The following is a 23,665-nucleotide window of genomic DNA, read 5'->3' on the forward strand; positions in this document are numbered from 1 at the left end:
TCCGGGCCATGAGTAAAAACAACGCTTTTCAATCATTCAATACTACCCCCACAAGCAACCACAAGGGTCCGGGCCATGAGTATGAACAAGCATTCTCAAGCATCATTTCTCACTACTCCACCCGGGAGTAAAATCACCAATCATTGAAACAAAGTATTAAAACCAGCATCAAACAATTCAAATCGGCACCAAGACACGTTCAAAACAGATACCATCCATTTTAAACAAATTCCAAACAGCATCACCAAACAAGTTCTCAAACAAATTTCAAACTTAAAAAGCAATCTCGACACCTGTCGAGCTCAAAAAGTCGACCGACTTTCCATCCTGAAACCTACACCAAAAATTAAGGTTAGGTTCCTTCCATAAGGTCGTAGAGAACGATAGCATGGTCCATCAGCTCTTGGACAGACAGTGCTCGTCTGGCGACGATGGTAGTCCCAAGACATAACAATCACACCGAACCTCCAAGGTTATCAATTCAAGAAGAGACATCTACTGAGAAATGTCGCGAAATTTCAAGATATAATCTGCTAGGGTTTCCATGGCAAGCATTTCAGAATACCCCACTCTGCCAGAAGTTGCACTCCGAAGGAAGATTGTCACAAACCATATAACTTCGGGAAAAATTTTTCTTGAAAGCTTGCCAAGTCGTTGGAAGTGTGCAGCTTGGTAGCTATAGACATCAACATTTGCATGGCACTGCTTCTGGGAAAAAAAAGTAACTCGAAACAAATATGGATCCTTCTCTTGTAAGTGATCTTTATGGCTTATGCCCTGTAAGACATGAGCGGTGAAGACGGAAGCACGCCCGATGCACGATGAAGTAAGGGTGGGAGTGGTTGATAAGTCCGGGTTGGAGGGCAAAGATACCTCTAATAAAATTCCAATAGCTCTGTCTGCTCTTTTGTAGGACCGGTATGCTTTCAAAAAAGCACACGCCTAATGCTCTGATACCAATGTCACAAGACAGGCATCACGTGCCAATAGAAAGAACAAACTGAACAAAATTTTAGCACTTCAATAACAACTTAGCTGAGAGAGAGAGAGAGAGAGAGAGAGACGACACGCAACACGGACTAGCGGAATTCCACCCCAGAGAGTATTGGCCACAAACCTTGGCGCCCCTTTCGGTATTTCTTTATATTGCATCAACACAGTGCAAGCGGGTACTCCAGACTCTGCACCTTCTCCAGGAAGCATGCCAGAGAATGAGCCCTAACCTCATATTTAAGGCCCTTGGCCTAAAAAAGCAATTACAATAAAAAGCCTTCAAACTCAAAAGCATCTGGTCCAAAAGCAAAGCGAAAAAGCTGTCAGCGCAATTTACGAAAATCCGTACAGCTTGCCACGTCATCGGCCAGCGCAAAACGCAGAAATCCGTACAACCTGCCACGTCATCATGTCAACGCAATTTTCAAAAATCTGGCACGTCATCAGTTTGTGACATGTGTGTGTGTGTGTGTGTGTGTGTGTGTGTGTGTGTGTGCAGGTCCTGCTTTATTTTAATCCTTTGTCACTTGGGGCCCCATCGAACGGGGTTCCCATAAGTTGGTAGGACTTCTTCTGTTGCTTGTTCTTCTTAAGGTTTAGGCCCCTCGGCCCACATCTGTAAGTTGGCTCCATTCTTCAGGCTTTGACTTATCAGCAATTTGTTACATAAACTGCTCAATCTGTTCCTTGAACGAGATCTTCTTAAATGAAGAGGCGAGTAGAAAAGAGCTCCAAAATCTCTCGCAATAAGTGTCCATTGTATCTTTCTTGGTCATCCGAAGATGGTTCCAAGCAGTTCGTATATCGCGTTCATACTCTCAAGTCAGCCAAGAAGAAATAAAAAGCCTCTTGAATTTCAGCCATTTAACTGGCGCAATCTTGTTTAATAGAAGCGTGGACCACCAAGTTCGAGCATTCCCCTTAAAGTAAGAGGCAGCTCTCCGAATCTTAGAGTGCTCTCAGTAACGCCGTCCCGCGAAAGCGATGTCAAACTGTTGTACAAAAGACAAAGCCTTCGAAGCATCTCTATAACCAGAAAACGTGTCAAATTTGATTGACTGTCCACCTTCCTTAAACTCTCGGACTTTCTTGCTTTTGTCTTCCAAAAAGTCAAATTGGTTGGCTTTGGTAAAATTCTTCTTCTTTGCTGTCATCAGAGTCTGAACTGTCTGTAGACGAGTCCCCTGTAGAACTGTTAATCACTGGGCGATATTTTGACTTCTTTACCTTTTTCCTGCCCTTTCCGAAGCTTTGCTTTTTGCTTCGCTTTTTTCCTTTTCTGTCTTCTTCGCTCGAGTCACATGAGCTAGAAGAACTGTCAGAAGAAGAAGAAGAAGAAGAAGAAGAAGAATTGGGTACTCCTTCAAATCTAACACGCTTCTTCTGCTTTCTTGCCTTTTCAAAAGTAGTCAGACGACCCAAATAACCGAAAAGTCGACGCCTTTCTTCTGCTTTTTGTCGTGCTTTTTAGTTGTGTTCTGTGCATCAAAAAGCTTAGCAATTCTTGCATCAACCACCTCTTCTAATTCTCTCTCTGTATACTTCCTGGGGGTAGGAGGTTTCTTGAGAGCGGATTTGGGGGGTGGTTTTGTGGTCTTCTGCCACTACGTGTGCACCTCATCGAAAGAGGTCTCGCTCTTATATTTTGCAAATTTTGGGTCCTTCGCAAAATTGAGCATCATCTATGTTGCGTCGTCGATCAATCGTTGACGCTCCATCTCTCGACGCTCCGCCGAAGTAGGCCTAGGCGGGCCGAACTCCTTGCCTGAATCTTCGTCATGATCCCCTTCCCGCATCTCCGAATGCAGAGGGGGTCGACTGATCCTTGTCTGAAGCCATAGGTGCCGCGGAAAAAAAAATTAGGGATCGGATTTCTCGTAGAAGAGAAATCGGCCGTGCTCTGATACCACTGTAATAGACTTGGACACTCCAAGTCAAGAATCTACCACGACAGCACAAATAACCACTTCAAAACAGTTCACAATTCACAATTGGTTTGACATTGGCCCGGCGGAGTTCTGTGCATAGAGATATTGGCCCCAAAGACTGGCACCCCTTTCGGTATTTCTTTTTGTACTAATCTGTGTTCAAAGTACAAGAGTGCGGGCAGGCGCTCACACTCAGACTCTACGTCCAGATGCTCTCAGTTGTGAGTGACCTACCCACATATTTATAGAGTTTACAAGGGATGCTAAAAGCAGAGCCCAAAAGCTGGAAATCAAAAGCTTTCAAATAAAGCAAAGGCTCTTTCTCTCTCTTGCTTGTAAAAATAAAGCAAGTCCCAAAAAGCTGTCCATAATTAGCTTTTAAAAATAAAGCAGAAAAGCTCTCTTTCTCCCAACATGCGTAGCCAGAAAGCATGCCAAAAGCTGCCCCGTTGAAACAGCCCGCAAAAAGCGCCGCAATCTGCGGACATCCGTACCGCCTGCCACGTGTCCTACTTTCCGCGATTTTTGGGACTGGCAACCACGTCAGCATTTTCTTCCGGCTTGTGCAAGGTGTGTGTGTGTGTGTGTGTGTGTGTGTGTACACACGGACAGCCACGTTATCACTTTGTGACAGAAAGACAGAATGCAAAGAATCCTATTCCTGAAAGATTGCGATGATGCACTTTTGGAAGTGAAACATGCAGCTTTGTCAGATGATGATTGGGTTATGCTTAACAAGAAAGCAATTGCTTACATCAAGATGGCGGTGTCTGATGATGTGCTCACGGACATTAAGCGTCTTGACACTGCTTATGCTATCTGGAAGAAATTGACAGATATGTATGAGAACACAACTCTTGTAAATCAAGTGCATCTTATGTGAAAGCTTGTAAACATGGAGTTGGATGAGTCCAAGCCTGCATCTGAACACTTGAGTGCTTTCACAAGTGTCTTGAGTCAATTGCAAGACTCTGGTTTGTAACCTTTTGGTGATGAGCTCAAGGCTATCTTCTTATTGATTACTTTGCATGACAGTTGGGAAGCTTTGGTTGTCTTTTTGAGCAACAATGCTACTTTGACATTTGATGGTGTACGCGGTTCTATTCTCAATGAAGAGATTAGAAGAAAGACTAGCGGTGAAAGCAGCGGGTCAACGTATAATGTAAGAGGCAGGTCTGAAAAGAAGAACAATGCAAACAATAAAGGCAAGAACACGAGTAAGAGTAGGAGTAAGTCCTAGGATGTTACATGCTATCAATGTGGACGCAAAGGGCATAAAAAGCCCAATTGCAGATACTACAAGCAAGAACTTGAAAGAAAGAAACCGCAGGGCAAGAAGAAGAAGTGATGATCGTGACTCTTCTTCCAAGGAAGTTGCAAAGGCAAATGTTGCTTCGAGTGTTGTCATTGAAGAAATTGTTGATACGGATGATGCACTTGTTGTTGACTCATGCCATCATGATGATAGTGTGGCAATGGCTAGTGATATGTATATCACAAAACCAAAGGTAATTGATGCGTTACTTTCAGCACAGGATGGTTTGTCACAATCATGGATAGTAGACAGAGGTGCCTCGTTTCATGTTACTCCATCTTTGGAGTCTTTTGCTTCATACATTGCAGGTAGTCTGGGTAAAGTTTACTTGGGCAGTAACCATGCATGTGAGATTAAGGGCGTTGGTACTAAACACTAGGCGCTTGAAAATGATCAAGGGTTGATTTTGCATGATGTTAGGTATGTGCCTGGCATTAAGAAAAGTATACTTTCGGTTGGGCAGCTAGATGTGAAGGGTTATCACACTATGTTTGGTGGTAGCCTTGGAAAGTGCTTAAAGACTCTATGCTGATTGTAAAGGGCAACAAGAAGGGGACTCTTTATTATTTGCATTGCAAGGCATTACCTAGCAAGTTTTTGGTTGTGGATGAAGTTTATTCTCACAAGGAGATTTGGCACACAAGACTTGGCCATATGAGTGAAAAAGGGCTTGATGTTCTCTCCTCTTTGGGGAAGTTTGATGTAAAAGGCCTTGGCCTTGATTTTTGTAATGATTGTATCTATGGAAACCAAGTGAAGTTCTCTTATTCCTCTTGTCGCTCGCAAATTGCATGTTCTTGATTTGGTACATTCTGATGTTTGCACTATGCCTGTGAATTCACATGAAGGTGCACGGTACTTTGTGTCTTTTTCGATGATTACAGTAGGAAGACGGGTGTTTGTACCAAAAAGTAAAAGTGATGTACTTGACTCATGCAAAAAGTTTCATGCATTTGTGACCACACAAAAGGGCTTTATATTAAAAGCTATCAGGACGGATAATAGAGGAGAGTATGTATCACGTGAGTTTAACAATTTCTGTGAGATGTATGGTATTAAGCGAGAATTGACAGTCCCTTATAATCCATCATCTAATGGTGTGGTTGAAAGATATAATTGCACAATTTGTGAGAGAGTAAGATGCATGTTGTCCACGGGTAATATCCCTCAAGAGTTTTGGGGAGAGGCTCTTAAAACTGTAGTTCATGTACACAATCGCTCTCCGAATCATGCATTAGATAATGGCATCCCTTTGGTCTAGCAAACCGGCTTCATATGACCATTTACGAGTCTTTGGTTGCGATGCATTCGTGCATGTACATGTTGATCAGAGGACCAAACTTGACATGAAATCTATCAGGGACATCTTCATGGGATATGGAGATGAGGGAGAGATCGATTACCGAGTTTGGATACCTCAGTACAGGAAGATAATAAGCAGCCGAGATGTAGTTTTCAATGAGGTTAAATTGCTGAAAAATGCTACACATGTAGACATTGACAAAAAGAAGGTCAAGTTTCGGTAAAATCAGCCAACATAAAGCCACCTTTGGCTGAAAATTCGACTCTTTTTTATGCTGAAAATGAGCAGCAACCTATTGCCCAATTGCCATAAGAAAATGGACAACAAATAGATGCACAAAATGGGATTATATCACATGACCAGCATGCTGAAAAATGAATTACAGCAGCGAGGTAATGCTGAAAATCAGCCGCCTATTGATAGTGTGCACATTCCAGTTGATATAGACCCATTACCAGTTGATGCAGATTATTGGGTGAGAAGGTCTACACATGTTAGAAGGCAACCACAGAGGTTTCAACCATCTATGGATTGCATTTTGTTGATAGATAAAGGGGAGCCTTTTACATACAAAGAGGCCCAATCTTGTGAAGACAAAGTACGTGGGAGCTTGCTATGATATATGAGATGCAGTCACTATATGCAAACAATACATGGGAGCTTGTACCTTTGCCCAAATGTAGGAAGGCTATTCCTAGCAAGTGGGTTTATAAGGTCAAATGTGTTAATGACACATCCAAGTACAAAGCACATTTGATTGCTCAGGGTTATGAACACAAGGAAGGCATAGACTTCCAAGAGATCTTTTCACTTGTGGTGAAGATGACTACGCTCCGGCTTTTGTTTGCTTTATGTGCTCTGTTGGATTTGGAGTTGGATCAAATGGATGTAATTACAGCTTTCTTACATGGTGACTTGGATGAGGAGCTGTACATGCTGCAGCCTAAGGGCTATGTCATTCCAGGGAAAGAGCATTTGGTATGCAAACTGAAACGCAGCTTGTATGGGCTAAAACAAGCCCCTAGGCAATGGTACAAAAAGTTTGATACTTTTATGCTCAACCATGGGTTCAAACGAAGTCATGCAGATAATCGTCTTTACACTAAAAAGGCTCCTGATGGTAATCTTACTGTGCTAGTCCTATATGTAGATGATATGCTCATTGTAGGCAAGCATACGGAAACTTTGAATGCATTGAAAAAGGAGTTAAATTCAGTTGTACATGCTGCAGCCTGAGGGCTATGTCATTCCAGGGAAAGAGCATTTGGTATGCAAACTGAAACGTAGCTTGTATGGGCTAAAACAAGCCCCTAGGCAATGGTACAAAAAGTTTGATACTTTTATGCTCAACCATGGGTTCAAACGCAGTCATGCAGATAATCGTCTTTACACTAAAAAGGCTCCTGATGGTAATCTTACTGTGCTAGTCCTATATGTAGATGATATGCTCATTGTAGGCAAGCATACGGAAACTTTGAATGCATTGAAAAAGGAGTTAAATTCAGCTCTCTCTATAAAAGATTTGGGTGCAGCTGAACATATTTTCGGTATGCGCAATACAAGGGATAGAAAGACGCGTCTTTTATTCCTTTCTCAAGACAAGTACATCAAGAAAGTGCTTGAGAGATTTAATATGGTTGATGCTAAGCCTCGGTGTGTCGTTACCTCCACACACAAAGCTTAGCAAGCAAGATTGCCCAAAAGATGATACAGCTGCCCATGCTATGAAAGGTATTCCTTATGCATCAGCTTGTGGGTCTTTGATGTATGCCATGGTTGCTACATGACCGGATATTGCTTATGCAGTGGGAGGTTTATGTCTAACCCTGGGAAACCACATTGGGAGGCAATGAAGAGCATTTTCAGGTACTTGAATGGTACATAGGACACATGCATATGTTATGGAAAGGGTACATTGTCTGTGTGGGGATTTTGTGATTCGGACATGGCAGGTGATCTTGACACTCGGAAATCTACCAGTGGTTATGTCTTTACATTAGCTCGTGGAGCAATTTCCTGGTGTTCAAGATTGCAAAAGATTGTTGCATTGAGCACTACAAAGGCTGAATATATTTCAGTTACAGAGGCTTCAAAGGAAGCCGCTTTGGCACTTGAAGGTGCACGGGCCTTTTCTTGACAAACTACAAAGTCTTCTAGTCCGATTGGGGGAGTCTTCAGAAATATGGTTGATCCATTTGATTTCCACCCAGTGCCACCACCGCCACTTGTGTTTAACAGTTGGAGCTTCTATGCCTATCCTTATTATCCACCTCTGATACTTGTACAAATCAGCCCAAAGACTTAAGGATGGTGGATCTACAAAAAATATATATATATATCACTTTTTCTCGAGTGAAACATCGAAAAAAAGTGCTACAGTTCCTTCAGCCGTTTGACAATATTTATGCATTGGGGAACTACACAAAAGAATCCATAATCTCTCGAACAACCGCTTTTCTCACAGACAATGCTATATAGTGGTGGTGGAGAATCTACCTTGCCGTGGTACTCTTTAACAGCGTCACGCTCCAAGGACTTGGCAAGCTTTCAAGCATATTTTTGCTCAAAGTGTAATCACTTTCGCTGAGGGGATCGGATAGAAACACATAGATAATTGCAATCTACACATTTAGCAACACTTTGCCATTCAAAACAGCTGTAAAAGAGAGAATCCACATGATAGACACGGAGCGGCGAAGTTCCACCCCTAGTTAGCACTCGCCTTAAAGACAAGTGCTCCTTTGGGTATTTCTTTATTATTGATTCGCAATTAACTCGAAGGGCTCTCCTCTGCTCCTTCACACGGTCACTTATTTAAAGGCCCTTGGCCAAAATCAAAAGCAATGGCATGAAAAGCATCGAGTCTAAAGGCACCTGGGCCTAAAAGCAAGCGTCCGAGGGCTGGTCCATATTCTGCTGCCACGTCATCCTCCCTTAGCGCAAAATACAAAAATTTGTACAGCTTGCCACATCAGCAGTTTTTACACAAATTTGATGTGTGAGTGTGGTGCTATATTTTAGGGTTTTAGGCCCCTCAACCGGATACTGTACGTTTTTGGCGGCAGGACTTCATAAGTTTGGATTTCTTATGTTTCTTTTTCTTTACTAGGCTTAAAGGCCCTCAACTGGAATCTACAAAACTAAGTTAAGTTAGTCCAAGGCCTGGTGGGTCACTCAAATGTTTCTAATGCCACACAGATGATTATGAATGCAAATACAGTACATAGAGAAACTGGTCATTGAAGGGAGCGAGAGTAGCAAGTGAGGTAGCGCTCGTGTTTCCTGCAGACGACGAGCGTGAGAGAGAGAGAGAGAGAGAGAGAGAGAGAGAGAGAGAGAGACGTACGCAGATGGGGGTAGAGTGTTTAATTGTCACACGCCTTATTTTTTTATGTTATATGGGTACAAGTATGAGGGTCACTTTAAGTGACCCTAGGGGTGGTTCACACCCAAAGAATGGCCAGAGGGCCTTTAGACCCAACAACCTCCCACTTAAGGCTCGATGTGGTACCTTTAAGTAACTCCCACTAAGTGTAAGCAATGCTGATGTTGTGTCTTAGCAAGACACTGAGAACATCTGCAGGGTTATCTTGTGTTTTGACCTTTGTCAAAGTGACAAGGCTATCATCCAATACCAAGCGTATAAAATGGTACCGCACATCAATGTGTTTGGTACGAGCATGGAACATGGCATTCTTGGCCAAGCATACAACACTCTGACTATCACAACCAAGCACTAGAGCATGAGCTGGAAGACCAAAAGTTCTCACAAGATGGCCAAGCCGAATAGGAAAAACCTGAGGCAACAAAAGTGGAAGTTCAGAAATTGCTGGAAGTTCTCCAGAATAGGTAGGTTCTACTGAGGATGCCTCGAGTATGTCGCGAAGTTCTTCGAGGAGGAATTGCAAATACTCGGTGGAATCAAGAGGCGCATCTTCTTCTATCTCTTCCGATGAGGACCAGTTTACTCGTCTGGAGAACAAACAATTGAAGCTCTAATACCACTCTAAGGAGAGGGCAACGAGTGCCAAGTGAAAAAGATCAAAATGGAATAGACTTTTAGCACTTCAAAAAAAACTCAACACACACACACACACACACACACAGAAGATCCACACGGTAGACAAGGAGTGACGGAGTTCCACTTAGGTCACTAGCCCCAAAACCCTAGCACCCCTCACGTATTTATGCTTGACAAAAGGTACAACCACCCGGAAGCTCTCCATCTGCTTCTGCACACGCAAGAATGCCAAAGAGAGTCCCCAAGACTTGTAGTTAAAGGTCACCAGCCTCAAAAAGCATTAGGTATGAAACATTGTGCCCTCGAAACACACCCACAACCAAAAGTGGGTGCCCCTACAGCTTTGTCCGTAAATCCGGACTTGTCCGTACAATTCCATGATTCGCAGGGCGAAGTCTAGGCATCCATACACCTGTCACATCAGCACGTTTATAGGGTTTTAAAGTTGTCCCCAAAGTCCGGTCCCCTCAGGCGCTTTAAACCAGGTCCCCTTCGACGGAGTTGCCACGTTAGCATTTCATGACATCATCCATCAATTGAATCACCATCAAAAGTACATCCATTACGTGAGCACAAAGTGTGATCTCTTATACGAGTCGTTTATGCATAAAAGACGCTTTTTCTCCATCGCTGTTATCTCTCGTTACCTGCTCCACAAGGACAATAAACATTCTCCAAGTAGAAACTTGAAAGGAACCATGTCACAAAGTGATGACGTGGCATGACCATTTGGCAAAGAAAGTGGACAAGAGAAACTGAACGGACTAACTTGAAGAACTTTTGAAGCACTGGCCATGGGGCCCAAAACCCTAAAAAAGAGAAGATTGAACCCCGAAAGGGATTTTCGTAAAATGCGTTGACATGATGACGTGGCAGATCGTACGGAATTTCCGCGATTTGCGTTGCAAGTGCCACATGGCAGGCTGTACGGATTTTTGCAAATCACGCTGGCTGCTTTTGGAAATCTCAAGCGCTAACTTTTGGGGACCAAATGTCACAAACTGCTGACATGTCAAAGTCCTCAAGAAGGTAGTCAATTTGCACATGGCCGCCGAGGGGCCTAAACCTTAAGAAGAACAAGTAACAGAAGAAGAAGTCCTACCAACTTAAGTCCTACCAACTTATGGGGACCCTGTCCAATGGGGCCCCAAGTGACATAAAGGAAATAAAGCAGGACCCACACACACACACAATTGCGTCGCTACTGATGACGTGGCAGATTTTCGAAAATTGCGCTAGCTGATGACGTGGCAGGCTGTACAAATTTCCGTAAATTACACTGGCAGCTTTTTGGCATTGCTTTTGGACCAGAAGCTTTTGAGTTTTTAAGGCCTAGGGCCTTATGAGGTTAGGGCTCATTCTCTGGCATGCTTCCTGGAGAAGATGCAAAGTCTCGAGTACCGGCTTGTACTGTGTTGATGCAATATAGAGAAATACCGAAAGGGGCGCCAAGGTTTGGGGCCAATACTCTCTGGGGTGGAATTCCGCCACTCCGTGTCGCGTGTCCTCTCTCTCTCTCTCAGTTCTGTTTTTATTGAAGTGCTAAAAGTCTGTTCTTTTCTATTGGCACGTGGTACTCGTGTTGTGACACCAGAGTTTTTTGAGTGAGTGCTTTTGAACTAATTGCTTTTGGGGCTCTTCTTTTGGGCATCCCATGTACTGTTTATAAGAGCCCTTGGGGCCTCACTCTACAGAGCATCTGGATGGAGAGACTGAGAGCAGAGGTCCCTCGAGAATTGTACTTTGCAATGATTAACGATAAAGAAATACCAAAAGGGGTGCGAGACTTTGGGGCCAATACCACTCGGCACGGAATTGTGTCGATCGTCTCTCTCTCTCTTCCGCAAAGCTTTTGACAGTGTGCCGAGAGCCCGACTTATACGCAAACTACAGGACATGGGTGTGCCTACAGAGCTGATATGGGGTATTCTGGCTCTATACAGGACAGTGATGGGGCGGATACGCACAAGTGAGGGAATGTCTGACATGGTCCACTCAACTATTGGAGTAAAGCAGGGATGCCCCCTGTTCCCGACTCTGTTGGGATGTATGTGGATGAGTTTTCGGACTATGTAGAGCGTCAAGGGGATAGGGGGGCTCGGCTAGCAGGGTCATGGATTCCGCTGTTACTATACGTTGATGATATTGTGCTGATTTCTAACTCTCCAGAGGGGATGCAGCGTCATTTGAATGCTCTGCATACATTTGCTCGTGACAATGGATTGTCTGTCAATCTGGGAAAAACCAAGGTTATGGTGTTCAACACCACACCACAGTGAGTCAGGAGGTCGGTACCCACATTTACGTATGGCCAGGAGACGGTGGAGTACACAGATGCATATACTTATCTTGGGGTAGTCTTCGGTGGACCTGTGTTTTCACTAAGGAGAGCATCGGAGACTAGACTGACGAGAGCATATGCAGCTTTCGGAGGACTGGAGAGGATGTGTTCGCATGTTCAGTTTCAAGAACCGCGAACAAAGCTTTGGCTTTTTGACACTTTAGTGACTCCAGCTATGCTCTATGGAGTTCACGTATGGGGACCCTCAGTAGACCACCATGGGAGATATGGCAACACGGATGGATGGAGATGTATGGAGAGGCCTCTAGTCTCTATGATCGCTCGGATGATTCGGGCTAAGGCCTCAGTATTACATGAGAATAACCGAGCCGAGCTAGCCGCCCCCCCTTCCCCCCCCCCCCCCCCCCTCGTGGTGGAGGCATTGACGAGATCAGTATCCTTTATGTACAATCTATGGGATCTCCCTAGGGAGAGATACGCTCAGCTTGCCCTGGAGTCATCTCGACAACTAGCTCTACAAGGCGATACAGAATGTTGGTATGCAAAGATGACAACATGGTTTCAATCGCATGGTCTCAACATGAATAGATTACCTCCACTTCAATACTCCCTGGATGCACCCTCCATGTCTCTCACACGGACAGAGATCACCAGACTCATACGTCAGGATCTGATTCAACTAAATACCACGAGCACACGGATACAACCGACACAGGAGTTGGGCACGAAGATGGCCTTCTACAGAGAGCATCTGTAACAAACTGCTGACGTGTCAAAGCCATGAGAAGGGAGTCAACTTGCAGATGTCGACCGAGGGGCCTAAACCCTAAGAAGAAGTAGCAGAAGAAGAAGAAGTTCTACCAACTTATGGGGACCCTGTCCGATGAGGCCCCAGTGACAAAGGGATTAAAATAAAGCAGGACTCACACACACACACACGCAAAGCTGATGACATGACAGTTGTACGAAAGTTTCGGAAATTGCGTTGACTGCTGACGTGGAAGAACTGTACGGATTTTCACTTTTCACGTTGGCGGTGCTCACGTGGCAGGACTGTAAGGATTTTGCGCTAGCAGCTTTTTGGCATTGCTTTTGGACCAGAAGCTTTTGAGTTTTAAAGGCTTTTTACTGTAACTGCTTTTCAAGCCAAGGGCCTTTAAATATGAGGTTAGGGCTCATTCTTTGGCATGCTTCCTGGCGAAGGTGCATAGTCTAGAGTCCTGGCTTGTACTGAGTTGATGCAATATAAAGATATGCCGAAAGGGGCGCCAAGGTTTGGAGCCAATACTCTCTTGGGTGGAATTCCGCCACTCCGTGTCGCGTGTCATTTCTCTCTTTCAGTTTAGTTGTTATTGAAGTGTTCAATCTGCTCTTTTCTATTGGCACGTGGTGTCCGTCTTGTGACAGCATCTTCTCCAACTCACGGAGGACGGCTTTGTGACTAGGCCTGCATACATGGATACACACTTATCTCATGGGATAAGATGCGCTATTGGACAGATACGCACATCCTCACATCAGCTCCAGATTGAGATTGACCGGTTTCGAGGGGTGCCAGCAGGGGCCAGGACATGTCACCTATGTAACTCAGAGCCACAGACAGAGCTGCACTACACATGTCATTGCCCGCCATACTATGAGATACGAGGCAGTTTCCACTACCTGTTCAGAGAAGGGTTTGGCCCTTTTTCTAGTGTCGTGAGATACAAGGATCAGAGGTGTCTGGGATTGTTCCTACTAGAGCTGCGCAGACTTAGAGCTTGCTGAGGACATCAGGGGAAAGACAGTCTCAGAGACGAATCACAGACTTCTTTACACCAGCCAGAGGAGAGCCAACCGAGCAGTCATTACAGTAGATCTCAGAGCCTACTCATACTAGAGGTACACTGCTTGACCGAGCCACTGAGCTTGGCAGATCTAGACGTCCACGACCTCAGGGGGCCTCCCACTACTCACGAAGGCTGCAACAGAAGATACACATCACTCTAGCTCGACATTCGAGACACCCAACCAGAATACTGACCATGGAGAAGGTCGATGAGATCCGACAGCAACCGATGAGAGCTTTTATCTCAACCACAAACACCCCCCCCCCCCCCCCTCATTTCCTTTCTCCTTAGTGTTTTAGTGTTAGTTCTTTGTAACTTTGTAATTTCTGTACTCAGACATGGTATCACATTCACTAATTGTAACTTGTTGGTCTCATAGGTCACTTTGGCCTTTTGAAGACGTTAATATAACATTTCATTTCATTTCATTCTCTCTCTCTCTCTCTCTCTCTCTCTCTCTCTCTCTCTCTCTCTCTCTCTCTCTCTCTCTCTCTCTCTCTCTCTCTCTCTCTCTCTCTATTGATTTCTCGCTTGGAGAGTCCAAGCCTGTTACAAACCAAGTATCTATCGGTTGTGTGATGTCTCATATAAGTGACCTTGTGTCACGTTATATTATCCTTGACGCTTGATGCACATGTATAATGTATTTACTTTTTGAATGGTAGTTCCTATACTTAACACATTCACTACCGACAGCTCGATTCTGGAACCCCTAACATATCAGAAAGAGAGCTAGACTTTCTAAAGACACACTATGGCCGATATGTTAGGGTCTTGTCCAAGGCATGCAATGGATTCTTCTGGAACATCTGGAAACCTTGGCAACTAACATTCGGTCAAAAGCATAAATTTCACACATGCACTTTACCAGGGGAACAATAACTTTTTATACTTGAAAGAAAAAGCTTTCCATCAAGTTGACCGAAGCTAAGCTACCAAAGAGCAACACAAAAACTATTTGATGCATTGCACAGATTCACCCTTGAAGGAAAGTGCAAGGTGTAGACCAATGGTAGTCACCCACAAGACGATATAACCATCAGCTCCATCATGCATAGTATTGACTAAATACCACGACATCCCCACTCACGTCGTCAGTGCCCAATAGTGGGTGTAGAACTAGGTACTAACATATGCTCCCCAACACAACACACACCACACGCACACACACATGAGCATACATCAACACAAAGTTCAACGTACTGAGTTTCTGTCATGACTCCGTAGATCAAGGGCAGACTCAGCCATAATGAAGCCTAGCACTAAAAGAAGCATGAAATCGAAAAAATTAGCACAAATGAGGTAGTTGATAGGGCATTCGCACCAAAAAAGATAGAGAGAATTAGCACAATATCAACTGGTCGTAACTCGGACGAAAACTTCACAATGTGAAGTCTGCATGTCCGCTATACGACTAAAAAATATACCTAGATGAATCCTAGATAAGCCCAGATTCACCCTTGAAGGAAAGTGCAAGCTATAGACCCATGGTAGTCACCCACAAGATGATATAACCATCAGCTCCATCATGCATAGTATTGACTAAATACCACGACATCCCCACTAGCGTCGTCAGTGCCCATTAGTGGGTGTAGAACTAGGTAATAAGATATGCTCCCCAACACACAACACACACCACACGCACACACACATGAGCATACATCAACACAAAGTTCAACGTACTGAGTTTCTGTCATGACTCCGTAGATCAAGGGCAGACTCAGCCATAATGAAGCCTAGCACTAAAAGAAGCATGAAATCGAAAAAATTAGCACAAATGAGGTAGTTGATAGGGCATACGCACCAAAAAAAGATAGAAAGAATTAGTTCAATATCAATTGGTCGTAACTCGGACGAAAACTTCACAATGTGAAGTCTGCATGTCCGCTATACGACTAAAAAATATACCTAGATGAATCCAGGATAGGCCTAGATTCACCCTTGAAGGAAAGTGCAAGGTATAGACCCATGGTAGTCACCCACAAGACGATATAACCATCAGCTCCATCATGCATAGTATTGACTAAATACAACTACATCCCCACTAACGTCGTCAGTGCCCAATAGTGGGTGTAGAACTAGTTACTAACATATGCTCCCCAACACACAACACACACCACACGCACGGACACATGAGCATACATCAACACAAAGTTCAGCGTACTGAGTTTCTGCCATGACTCCGGAGTCAAGGGCAGACACAGCCATAATGAAGCCTAGCACTAATAGAAGCATGAAATCGAAAAAATTAGCACAAATGAGGTAGTTGATAGGGCATACGCACCAAAAAAAGATAGAAAGAATTAGCACAATATCAACTGGTCGTAACTCGGACGAAAACTTCACAATGTGAAGTCTGCATGTCCGCTATACGACTTAAAAATATACCTAGATGAATCCAGGATAAGCCTAGATTCACCCTTGAAGGAAAGTGCAAGGTATAGACCCATGGTAGTCACCCACAAGACGATATAACCATCAGCTCCATCATGCATAGTATTGACTAAATACCACGACATCCCCACTAATGTCGTCAGTGCACAATAGTGGGTGTAGAACTAGGTACTAACATATGCTCCCCAACACACAACACACACCACACGCACGGACACATGAGCATACATCAACACAAAGTTCAGCGTACTGAGTTTCTGTCATGACTCCGGAGATCAAGGGCAGACTCAACCATAATGAAGCCTAGCACTAATAGAAGCATGAAATCGAAAAAATTAGCACAAATGAGGTAGTTGATACGGCATACGCACCACAAAACATAGAAAGAATTAGCACAATATCAACCGGTCGTAACTCGGACGAAAACTTCACAATGTGAAGTCTGCATGTCCGCTATACGACTAAAAAATATACCTAGATGAATCCAGGATAAGCCCAGATTCACCCTTGAAGGAAAGTGCAAGGTATAGACCCATGGTAGTCACCCACAAGACGATATAACCATCATGCATAGTATTGACTAAATACCACAACATCCCCACTAACGTCGTCAGTGCCCAATAGTGGGTGTAGAACTAGGTACTAACATATGCTCCCCAACACAACACACACCACACGCACACACACATGAGCATACATCAACACAAAGTTCAACGTACTGAGTTTCTGTCATGACTCCGTAGATCAAGGGCAGACTCAGCCATAATGAAGCCTAGCACTAATAGAAGCATGAAATCAAAAAAATTATCACAAATGAGGTAGTTAATAGGGCATTCGCACCAAAAAAGATAGACAGAATTAGCACAATATCAACTGGTCGTAACTCGGACGAAAACTTCACAATGTGAAGTCTGCATGTCCGCTATACGACTAAAAAATATACCTAGATGAATCCTAGATAAGCCCAGATTCACCCTTGAAGGAAAGTGCAAGGTATAGACCCATGGTAGTCACCCACAAGATGATATAACCATCAGCTCCATCATGCATAGTATTGACTAAATACAACTACATCCCCACTAACGTCGTCAGTGCCCAATAGTGGGTGTAGAACTAGTTACTAACATATGCTCCCCAACACACAACACACACCACACGCACGGACACATGAGCATACATCAACACAAAGTTCAGCGTACTGAGTTTCTGCCATGACTCCGGAGATCAAGGGCAGACACAGCCATAATGAAGCCTAGCACTAAAAGAAGCATGAAATCGAAAAAATTAGCACAAATGAGGTAGTTGATAGGGCATACGCACCAAAAAAAGATAGAAAGAATTAGCACAATATCAACTGGTCGTAACTCGGACGAAAACTTCACAATGTGAAGTCTGCATGTCCGCTATACGACTTAAAAATATACCTAGATGAATCCAGGATAAGCCTAGATTCACCCTTGAAGGAAAGTGCAAGGTATAGACCCATGGTAGTCACCCACAAGACGATATAACCATCAGCTCCATCATGCATAGTATTGACTAAATACCACGACATCCCCACTAATGTCGTCAGTGCACAATAGTGGGTGTAGAACTAGGTACTAACATATGCTCCCCAACACACAACACACACCACACGCACGGACACATGAGCATACATCAACACAAAGTTCAGCGTACTGAGTTTCTGCCATGACTCCGGAGATCAAGGGCAGACTCAGCCATAATGAATCCTAGCACTAATAGAAGCATGAAATCGAAAAAATTAGCACAAATGAGGTAGTTGATAGGGCATACGCACCACAAAAGATAGAAAGAATTAGCACAATATCAACTCGTCATAACTCGGACGAAAACATTACAATGTGAAGTCTGCATGTCCGCTATACGACTAAAAAATATACCTAGATGAATCCAGGATAAGCCAAGATTCACCCTTGAAGAAAAGTGCACGGTATAGACCCATGGTAGTCACCCACAAGACGATATAACCATCAGCTCCATCATGCATAGTATTGACTAAATACCACGACATCCCCACTAGCGTCGTCAGTGCCCATTAGTGGGTGTAGAACTAGGTAATAAGATATGCTCCCCAACACACAACACACCACACGCACGCACACATGAGCATACATCAACACAAAGTTCAGCATACTGAGTTTCTGTCATGACTCCGGAGATCAAGGGCAGACTCAGCCATAATGAAGCCTAGCACTAAAAGAAGCATGAAATCGAAAAATTAGCACAAATGAGGTAGTTGATAGGGCATACGCACCAAAAAAAGATAGAAAGAATTAGCACAATATCAATTGGTCGTAACTCGGACGAAAACTTCACAATGTGAAGTCTGCATGTCCGCTATACGACTAAAAAATATACCTAGATGAATCCAAGATAAGCCCAGATTCACCCTTGAAGGAAAGTGCAAGGTATAGACCCATGGTAGTCACCCACAAGATGATATAACCATCAGCTCCATCATGCATAATATTGACTAAATACCACGACATCCCCACTAACGTCGTCAGTGCCCAATAATGGGTGTAGAACTAGGTACTAACATATGCTCCCCAACACAACACACACCACACGCACACACACATGAGCATACATCAACACAAAGTTCAGTGTACTGAATTTCTGTCATGACTCCGGAAATCAAGGGCAGACTCAGCCATAATGAAGCCTAGCACTAAAAGAAGCATGAAATCGAAAAAATTAGCACAATGGAGGTAGTTGATAGGGCATACGCACCAAAAAAGATAGAAAGAATTAGCACAATATCAATCGGTCGTAACTCGGACGAAAACTTCACAATGTGAAGTCTGCATGTCCGCTATACGACTAAAAAATATACCTAGATGAATCCAGGATAAGCCCAGATTCACCCTTGAAGACCCATGGTAGTCACCCACAAGACGATATAACCATCAGCTCCATCATTCATAGTATTGACAAAATACCACGACATCTCCACTAACGTCGTCAGTGCCCAATAGTGGGTGTAGAACTAGGTACTAACATATGCTCCCCAACACAACACACACCACACGCACACACACATGAGCATACATCAACACAAAGTTCAGCGTACTGAGTTTCTGTCATGACTTACAGAAACTTACAGAATTGTCATTTCAGAGGGCGAAAAAATGTCAGTTTTAGCGTATCAAGCGAACCTGTTTGCTGACCCTGACAGTCAATTGACTTCCATTTGGTGAGACCGTAAGTCGAATGCGAAGAGGATACACTTCTACTGCAAGACGGTCATCCTGTACAGAACCAGTATTTATGACTGTCCTTGCAACAGGAGGTCCACCACCATACCTAATGCCAATAATTTACGTTAATCGCATGAAAAAACATAACACTTCACTTACTTGCAAAAACCTGCCATGTTCCAACTAGAATAAGCACTAATTTAAGCATGCCCAAAACAGCCATCACAGATATGATAGCTATAAAGCAACACCTAACACACATGCATTACAAACTTGCACTTGCTCACTGTAAGAACAGAATCAGGTTTTGCTTCAAAAACACCCTAACTATCCCAACTCCCATAGAAAAATGGCTTACCACTTCTGAAAGGCAACCCATATTTGCTCTGGTAATAGCATATAATCATGATTTTCCAAAAGGGTTTCACAGAGCTCAATATCATCCTCTCTCTTTAATTGTATGACTAGATCACTATTATCTATACTTGCAGGCCGCTGTGGGACTGTCAAATTCTCTTCTGATGCATTGGACCGATAGACGGGCCCTGGTTCAGAACCATCACCATTTGATCCTTCTTGTTGAACATAGTCTGACCACTGTTTCCACCATCTGAGCAAAGTACAACGGGAATATACTGTTACTGTAGCCTACTGCTTGGTGACCAAACTTGATCATAAAATCATGGTGAAGGAATACCTGAATGTAACAAGGAAAAACTTGTCCCCTTCCTTTACTTGTGCTGCAGAAGCTTCAAGAATTCCTAAAATAGCATCCTTTTCCTCAGCTGGTGTAGCTGGAAACTTCACATCCCCATTTCCAATCGAAAATTCGCCTTCCGGAACAATCATCTTCCAGTCAAAAAAAGGCTGGGAATGTACTGCTCTCCCAAAAGAATGCAGACACAGACCAGCGAAAGCACTCAAACTGTTGATAATTGACAAAGGCCAGGGACAAATACTGCAAATTTGCATGAACATGAGGTCAAAGAAGTAACACATACACTGATACTCGCATTAAACAGGTAATATAAACCTTGAGGCAATAATTAGAACTTTTAACACAATTTGTGATCTTCAATGTCAGTATTAGCATAAGATATCATAGAAAAAATCTTCAAGCTATGCAACTTCTAGTTCTTTAGGCATCACCCAATGACTGATATGTACCATGGATAACTTTGAGTGAGATCTCGGATGCAATTTCACTTCATATGCAACTCAAGTCCCTCATCAAAGCTTGAATATGCACCAAAATTTTGATTAGTAGTAGAGCCTCAAATCGCCTGCCAGCCTAGTCACAAGAGCCCATTTCAAAACTGAAAGGCGAATATGAAATCCCACACTTCCTCAAATCAAGCTTGGCCATGGATGTGCAACGCTTCCAATGTACTTAATTTCATGCTGATAAGCTACTCCTTCTAAAACAATGATGTATCAGTATTGCCAAAGCAAATTACAGCTCCACAAGAGATACCCCATTCATGCAGAAATTGTTGTCACATTGAGCCATGCTTTCTGCAACTGAGAACAAACACGAAGAAGCTGTTGCCAGATCTGCCCGATGCAAGCATGCGTGTAATAGAGGGAAGGGAACCAGGGAAAACAAAAAACCTGAAGCTATAGATAAATTCGCAAGGAATGGGCTTCTGTGGGAAAGTCTGCAATTAAAGGAGTCCCGGAAGCTGCCAAGATCGGACGGCCGTAGGAAGAAGTTAAGCAATCACAAGCCTTGAAATTTTCTGAGCAGAATCAAGCTGAACTTCGATAGAGAGTGTCAATGGCGAGGGTCTTCAAACGAGCTTCCCAGCAATGGCGATGGCGAGGGTTTGTGGAGCGTTCGTGTTAATGACGCCTCGATCAAAGAGAGAACAGACACAGAAACCTCTGCTTTAAATAAGTTCCCGACTCACGGAAATGAGAGAGAATTAAGCTTCCAATCAGAATGTGTTAAAATTGTCCACTCTTTTTGGAATTAAGAGATGATATAATGCCCTCAAAAATAGCAGACCCACGACACTAAGTAACAAAGGGCATTGAGGGGGGGGGGGGGGCGGCCGATGATCGACGGAAGTCCGAGGCGGGATTTCCAGGCAAATTAAACCTGGCACAAAAATCCGGGCGAAACTAAACGCGAACAACGCAAAAAATCAAATCAAATCCCCCCACCACCCCAACTTCGAACCCAAGACCTCATAGCCCAAGTTTTGTGACACATGGGCTAGCTATCTCACTCATGCATACATGTTGTACCCTCCCCCATTTCTATAACCCTTTATTGTAAGCATCAGGCACTATCCGAGTTTAAGGGGTTTAATCAGTGGGGTCGGGTTTAGTTTTTGAGTTGACACTCGCGGTTGTGATCTCCCCGGTTTTCATGAGTGGACTTCCCTGCCCGTCCCCCCCCCCCCCCCCCCCCCCCCCCCCCCCCCCCCCCCCCCCTCTTTAATGCTATGTGTTACTTAGTCATGAGGATGGCAAACCGTAATCTATATTTATATTATACTATTACTATTTACTTTATATAATAATAATAAAGAGGGAGGGTTCAGCAACTCCCTCATCTCTCGTGTCATACTCTCTTGCATTCAGGCTAGTGTGCATTGTGCGTAGCCCAATCACACACACACACACACACACACACAAAGGTTCCATCCCCAAAGGTGGTGCCTACAAACTAGTAAGTCTAAAAATTATCAAACACTCCCTAAATCTCCCTTTTCATGGTATTTTTTGGTTGCTGAAAAAAGTTGTTTTGGAGGGGTGTAATTTGATGTGAGCCACACATGGACACTAGTGATTTAGATAGGACTATTTTTTATTTTAATTCAATGCTCTTTAAGCAAGAGCCTAAGCTTCGCTCCAAAGTATTGATGATTGAGCAATCAATTACTCTCGAACGAGATTTACACGATGTACGCATCATCACTGAACAAAGAAGCTTCTCCTTAGAAGACAACTTTACCCCTTAAAACGATTTTGACAACGAGTTGTATCAACAATTGATAGAGATTCTGCTTTTAATTATGAACCTTGCAAAGTAAATAAGGCAAGTTTTGTCATAAAAACTAATATCTAATTCTCCCAAATGATTTTCTCATGTTAAAGTGATCATTTAATATGGGGAAGTACCAGGGGAGTAAAAGCTAGAATATTGGTAAGGCTGCCAGACGGGCCTCTGTAGAGATCCAAAGTAGAGAAAATAGGGATTCAAAGGGGGGCAGTCTGCAAAAGAGCAATGTGCATCAAAAGACCTAAGGTTCACCTCCATTAAGACTTCCATAGGCTAAGGTTCCAAAACTTTAATTGAAAAGTCCAAATGGTCAAAGCTGGGAAAATTGGATGGTGGAGGGAAGACTCAAAAGTCTTACCACATCCCTATCAAGGAGGGGGCGAGCCCTAAGGGGAGGAGAGAAACACACACACACACACTCCAAAGCTTCCCAGAGGGAATACTGGACACATGGCAGACTCCTAGGTCTATTGCCCCCAATCTTTACTTAAATCCTATTGGATGGCCATAGAGGTTGACCAATGAGAATAAGGCTAGAGTAAAATTAGTCTAAATAGATTTTTAAAGCTTGATAAAAGAACCAATAGAAATTAAGCTCCCCAGAAGACTATTGGACAGTCTACCAAGGGGTCCAATGAGCATCAAGCAGCCCAATGGCTTGCCTGATTCCTATTGGCCAGAAGACTAAAAGGTCCAATGAGAGTTTTATAAATTATTTTAATTACCTAAAGCTCTCACAAAAGGGACACGTCACAAGGCTATCAATTATGCTTCTAATTTGTGATTGGCTAAGCTTTGCAAGAGCCAATGAGAGGCAAGCATGAGTAATTTGCAAGAGGGGTCGATCAAGAAGAGAGAGAGGGTTGCATTTTTTACTAACACTTTTTGCTACACACACACACACACAACTCATGTGTGCAAGAAGAACTCCATCTCCTTCTCTAAGCATTGAGAAGTAGAGGCCTACACCAACAACTCTTGGCTATGGAATGCAAATCCAGCCAAGAGCCAAGCTTCAATGAACAACTCTTGGCTATGGAATGCAAATCCAACCTAGAGCCAAGCTTCAATAGCATGCTCATCTCCTCTACCATGCTAATTACTAAGCTAAGATATGCTATTAGAGTGATTATGGGAGGAGAATACTTCTTTCTCGTAAGATACATCTTCTTCCTCTCGATCGTCCTCATTCCCTGCTAGCTCTCACCTTTTTTGAAGGTGTGTGAGGTCTTGGGACTGAGGCTAGGGACACTAGGTGTGTTTTTCAAGCATAATTTGGTGCATGAAGCTTCCATCTTCATTGCACCAACGAGTTTTGTCAAGGAACACAAGAATTGTATTGTACA

At 43.5% G+C, this 23,665-nt stretch overlaps 1 protein-coding gene across 3 annotated transcripts in view; it reads right to left on the bottom strand.

The window, feature by feature from the left end:
* Positions 1 to 21,231, bottom strand: part of LOC147454474 (ubiquitin carboxyl-terminal hydrolase 9-like) — an 89,737-nt gene extending 68,506 nt beyond the window's left edge. For 2 of the 3 annotated variants that reach the window (XM_086516412.1, XM_086516410.1), the window contains exons 1-4: positions 20,921 to 21,231; positions 20,007 to 20,267; positions 19,668 to 19,919; positions 19,268 to 19,415 (exon numbers count right to left, since the gene is read on the bottom strand). In XM_086516412.1, coding sequence (XP_086372538.1) covers positions 19,268 to 19,415; positions 19,668 to 19,919; positions 20,007 to 20,158 — 552 coding nt within the window. In that variant the 5' untranslated portion in view covers positions 20,159 to 20,267; positions 20,921 to 21,231. Of the gene's footprint in view, positions 1 to 19,267; positions 19,416 to 19,667; positions 19,920 to 20,006; positions 20,268 to 20,476; positions 20,831 to 20,920 lie in introns of all 3 variants that reach the window. The other variant, XM_086516411.1, reaches the window with a different exon arrangement.
* Positions 21,232 to 23,665: the final 2,434 nt, after the last annotated feature.

The sequence above is a fragment of the Adiantum capillus-veneris genome, chromosome 7 (assembly GCF_014529385.1).
Source record: "Adiantum capillus-veneris isolate H3 chromosome 7, ASM1452938v2, whole genome shotgun sequence".
NCBI lineage: Eukaryota > Viridiplantae > Streptophyta > Polypodiopsida > Polypodiales > Pteridaceae > Adiantum > Adiantum capillus-veneris.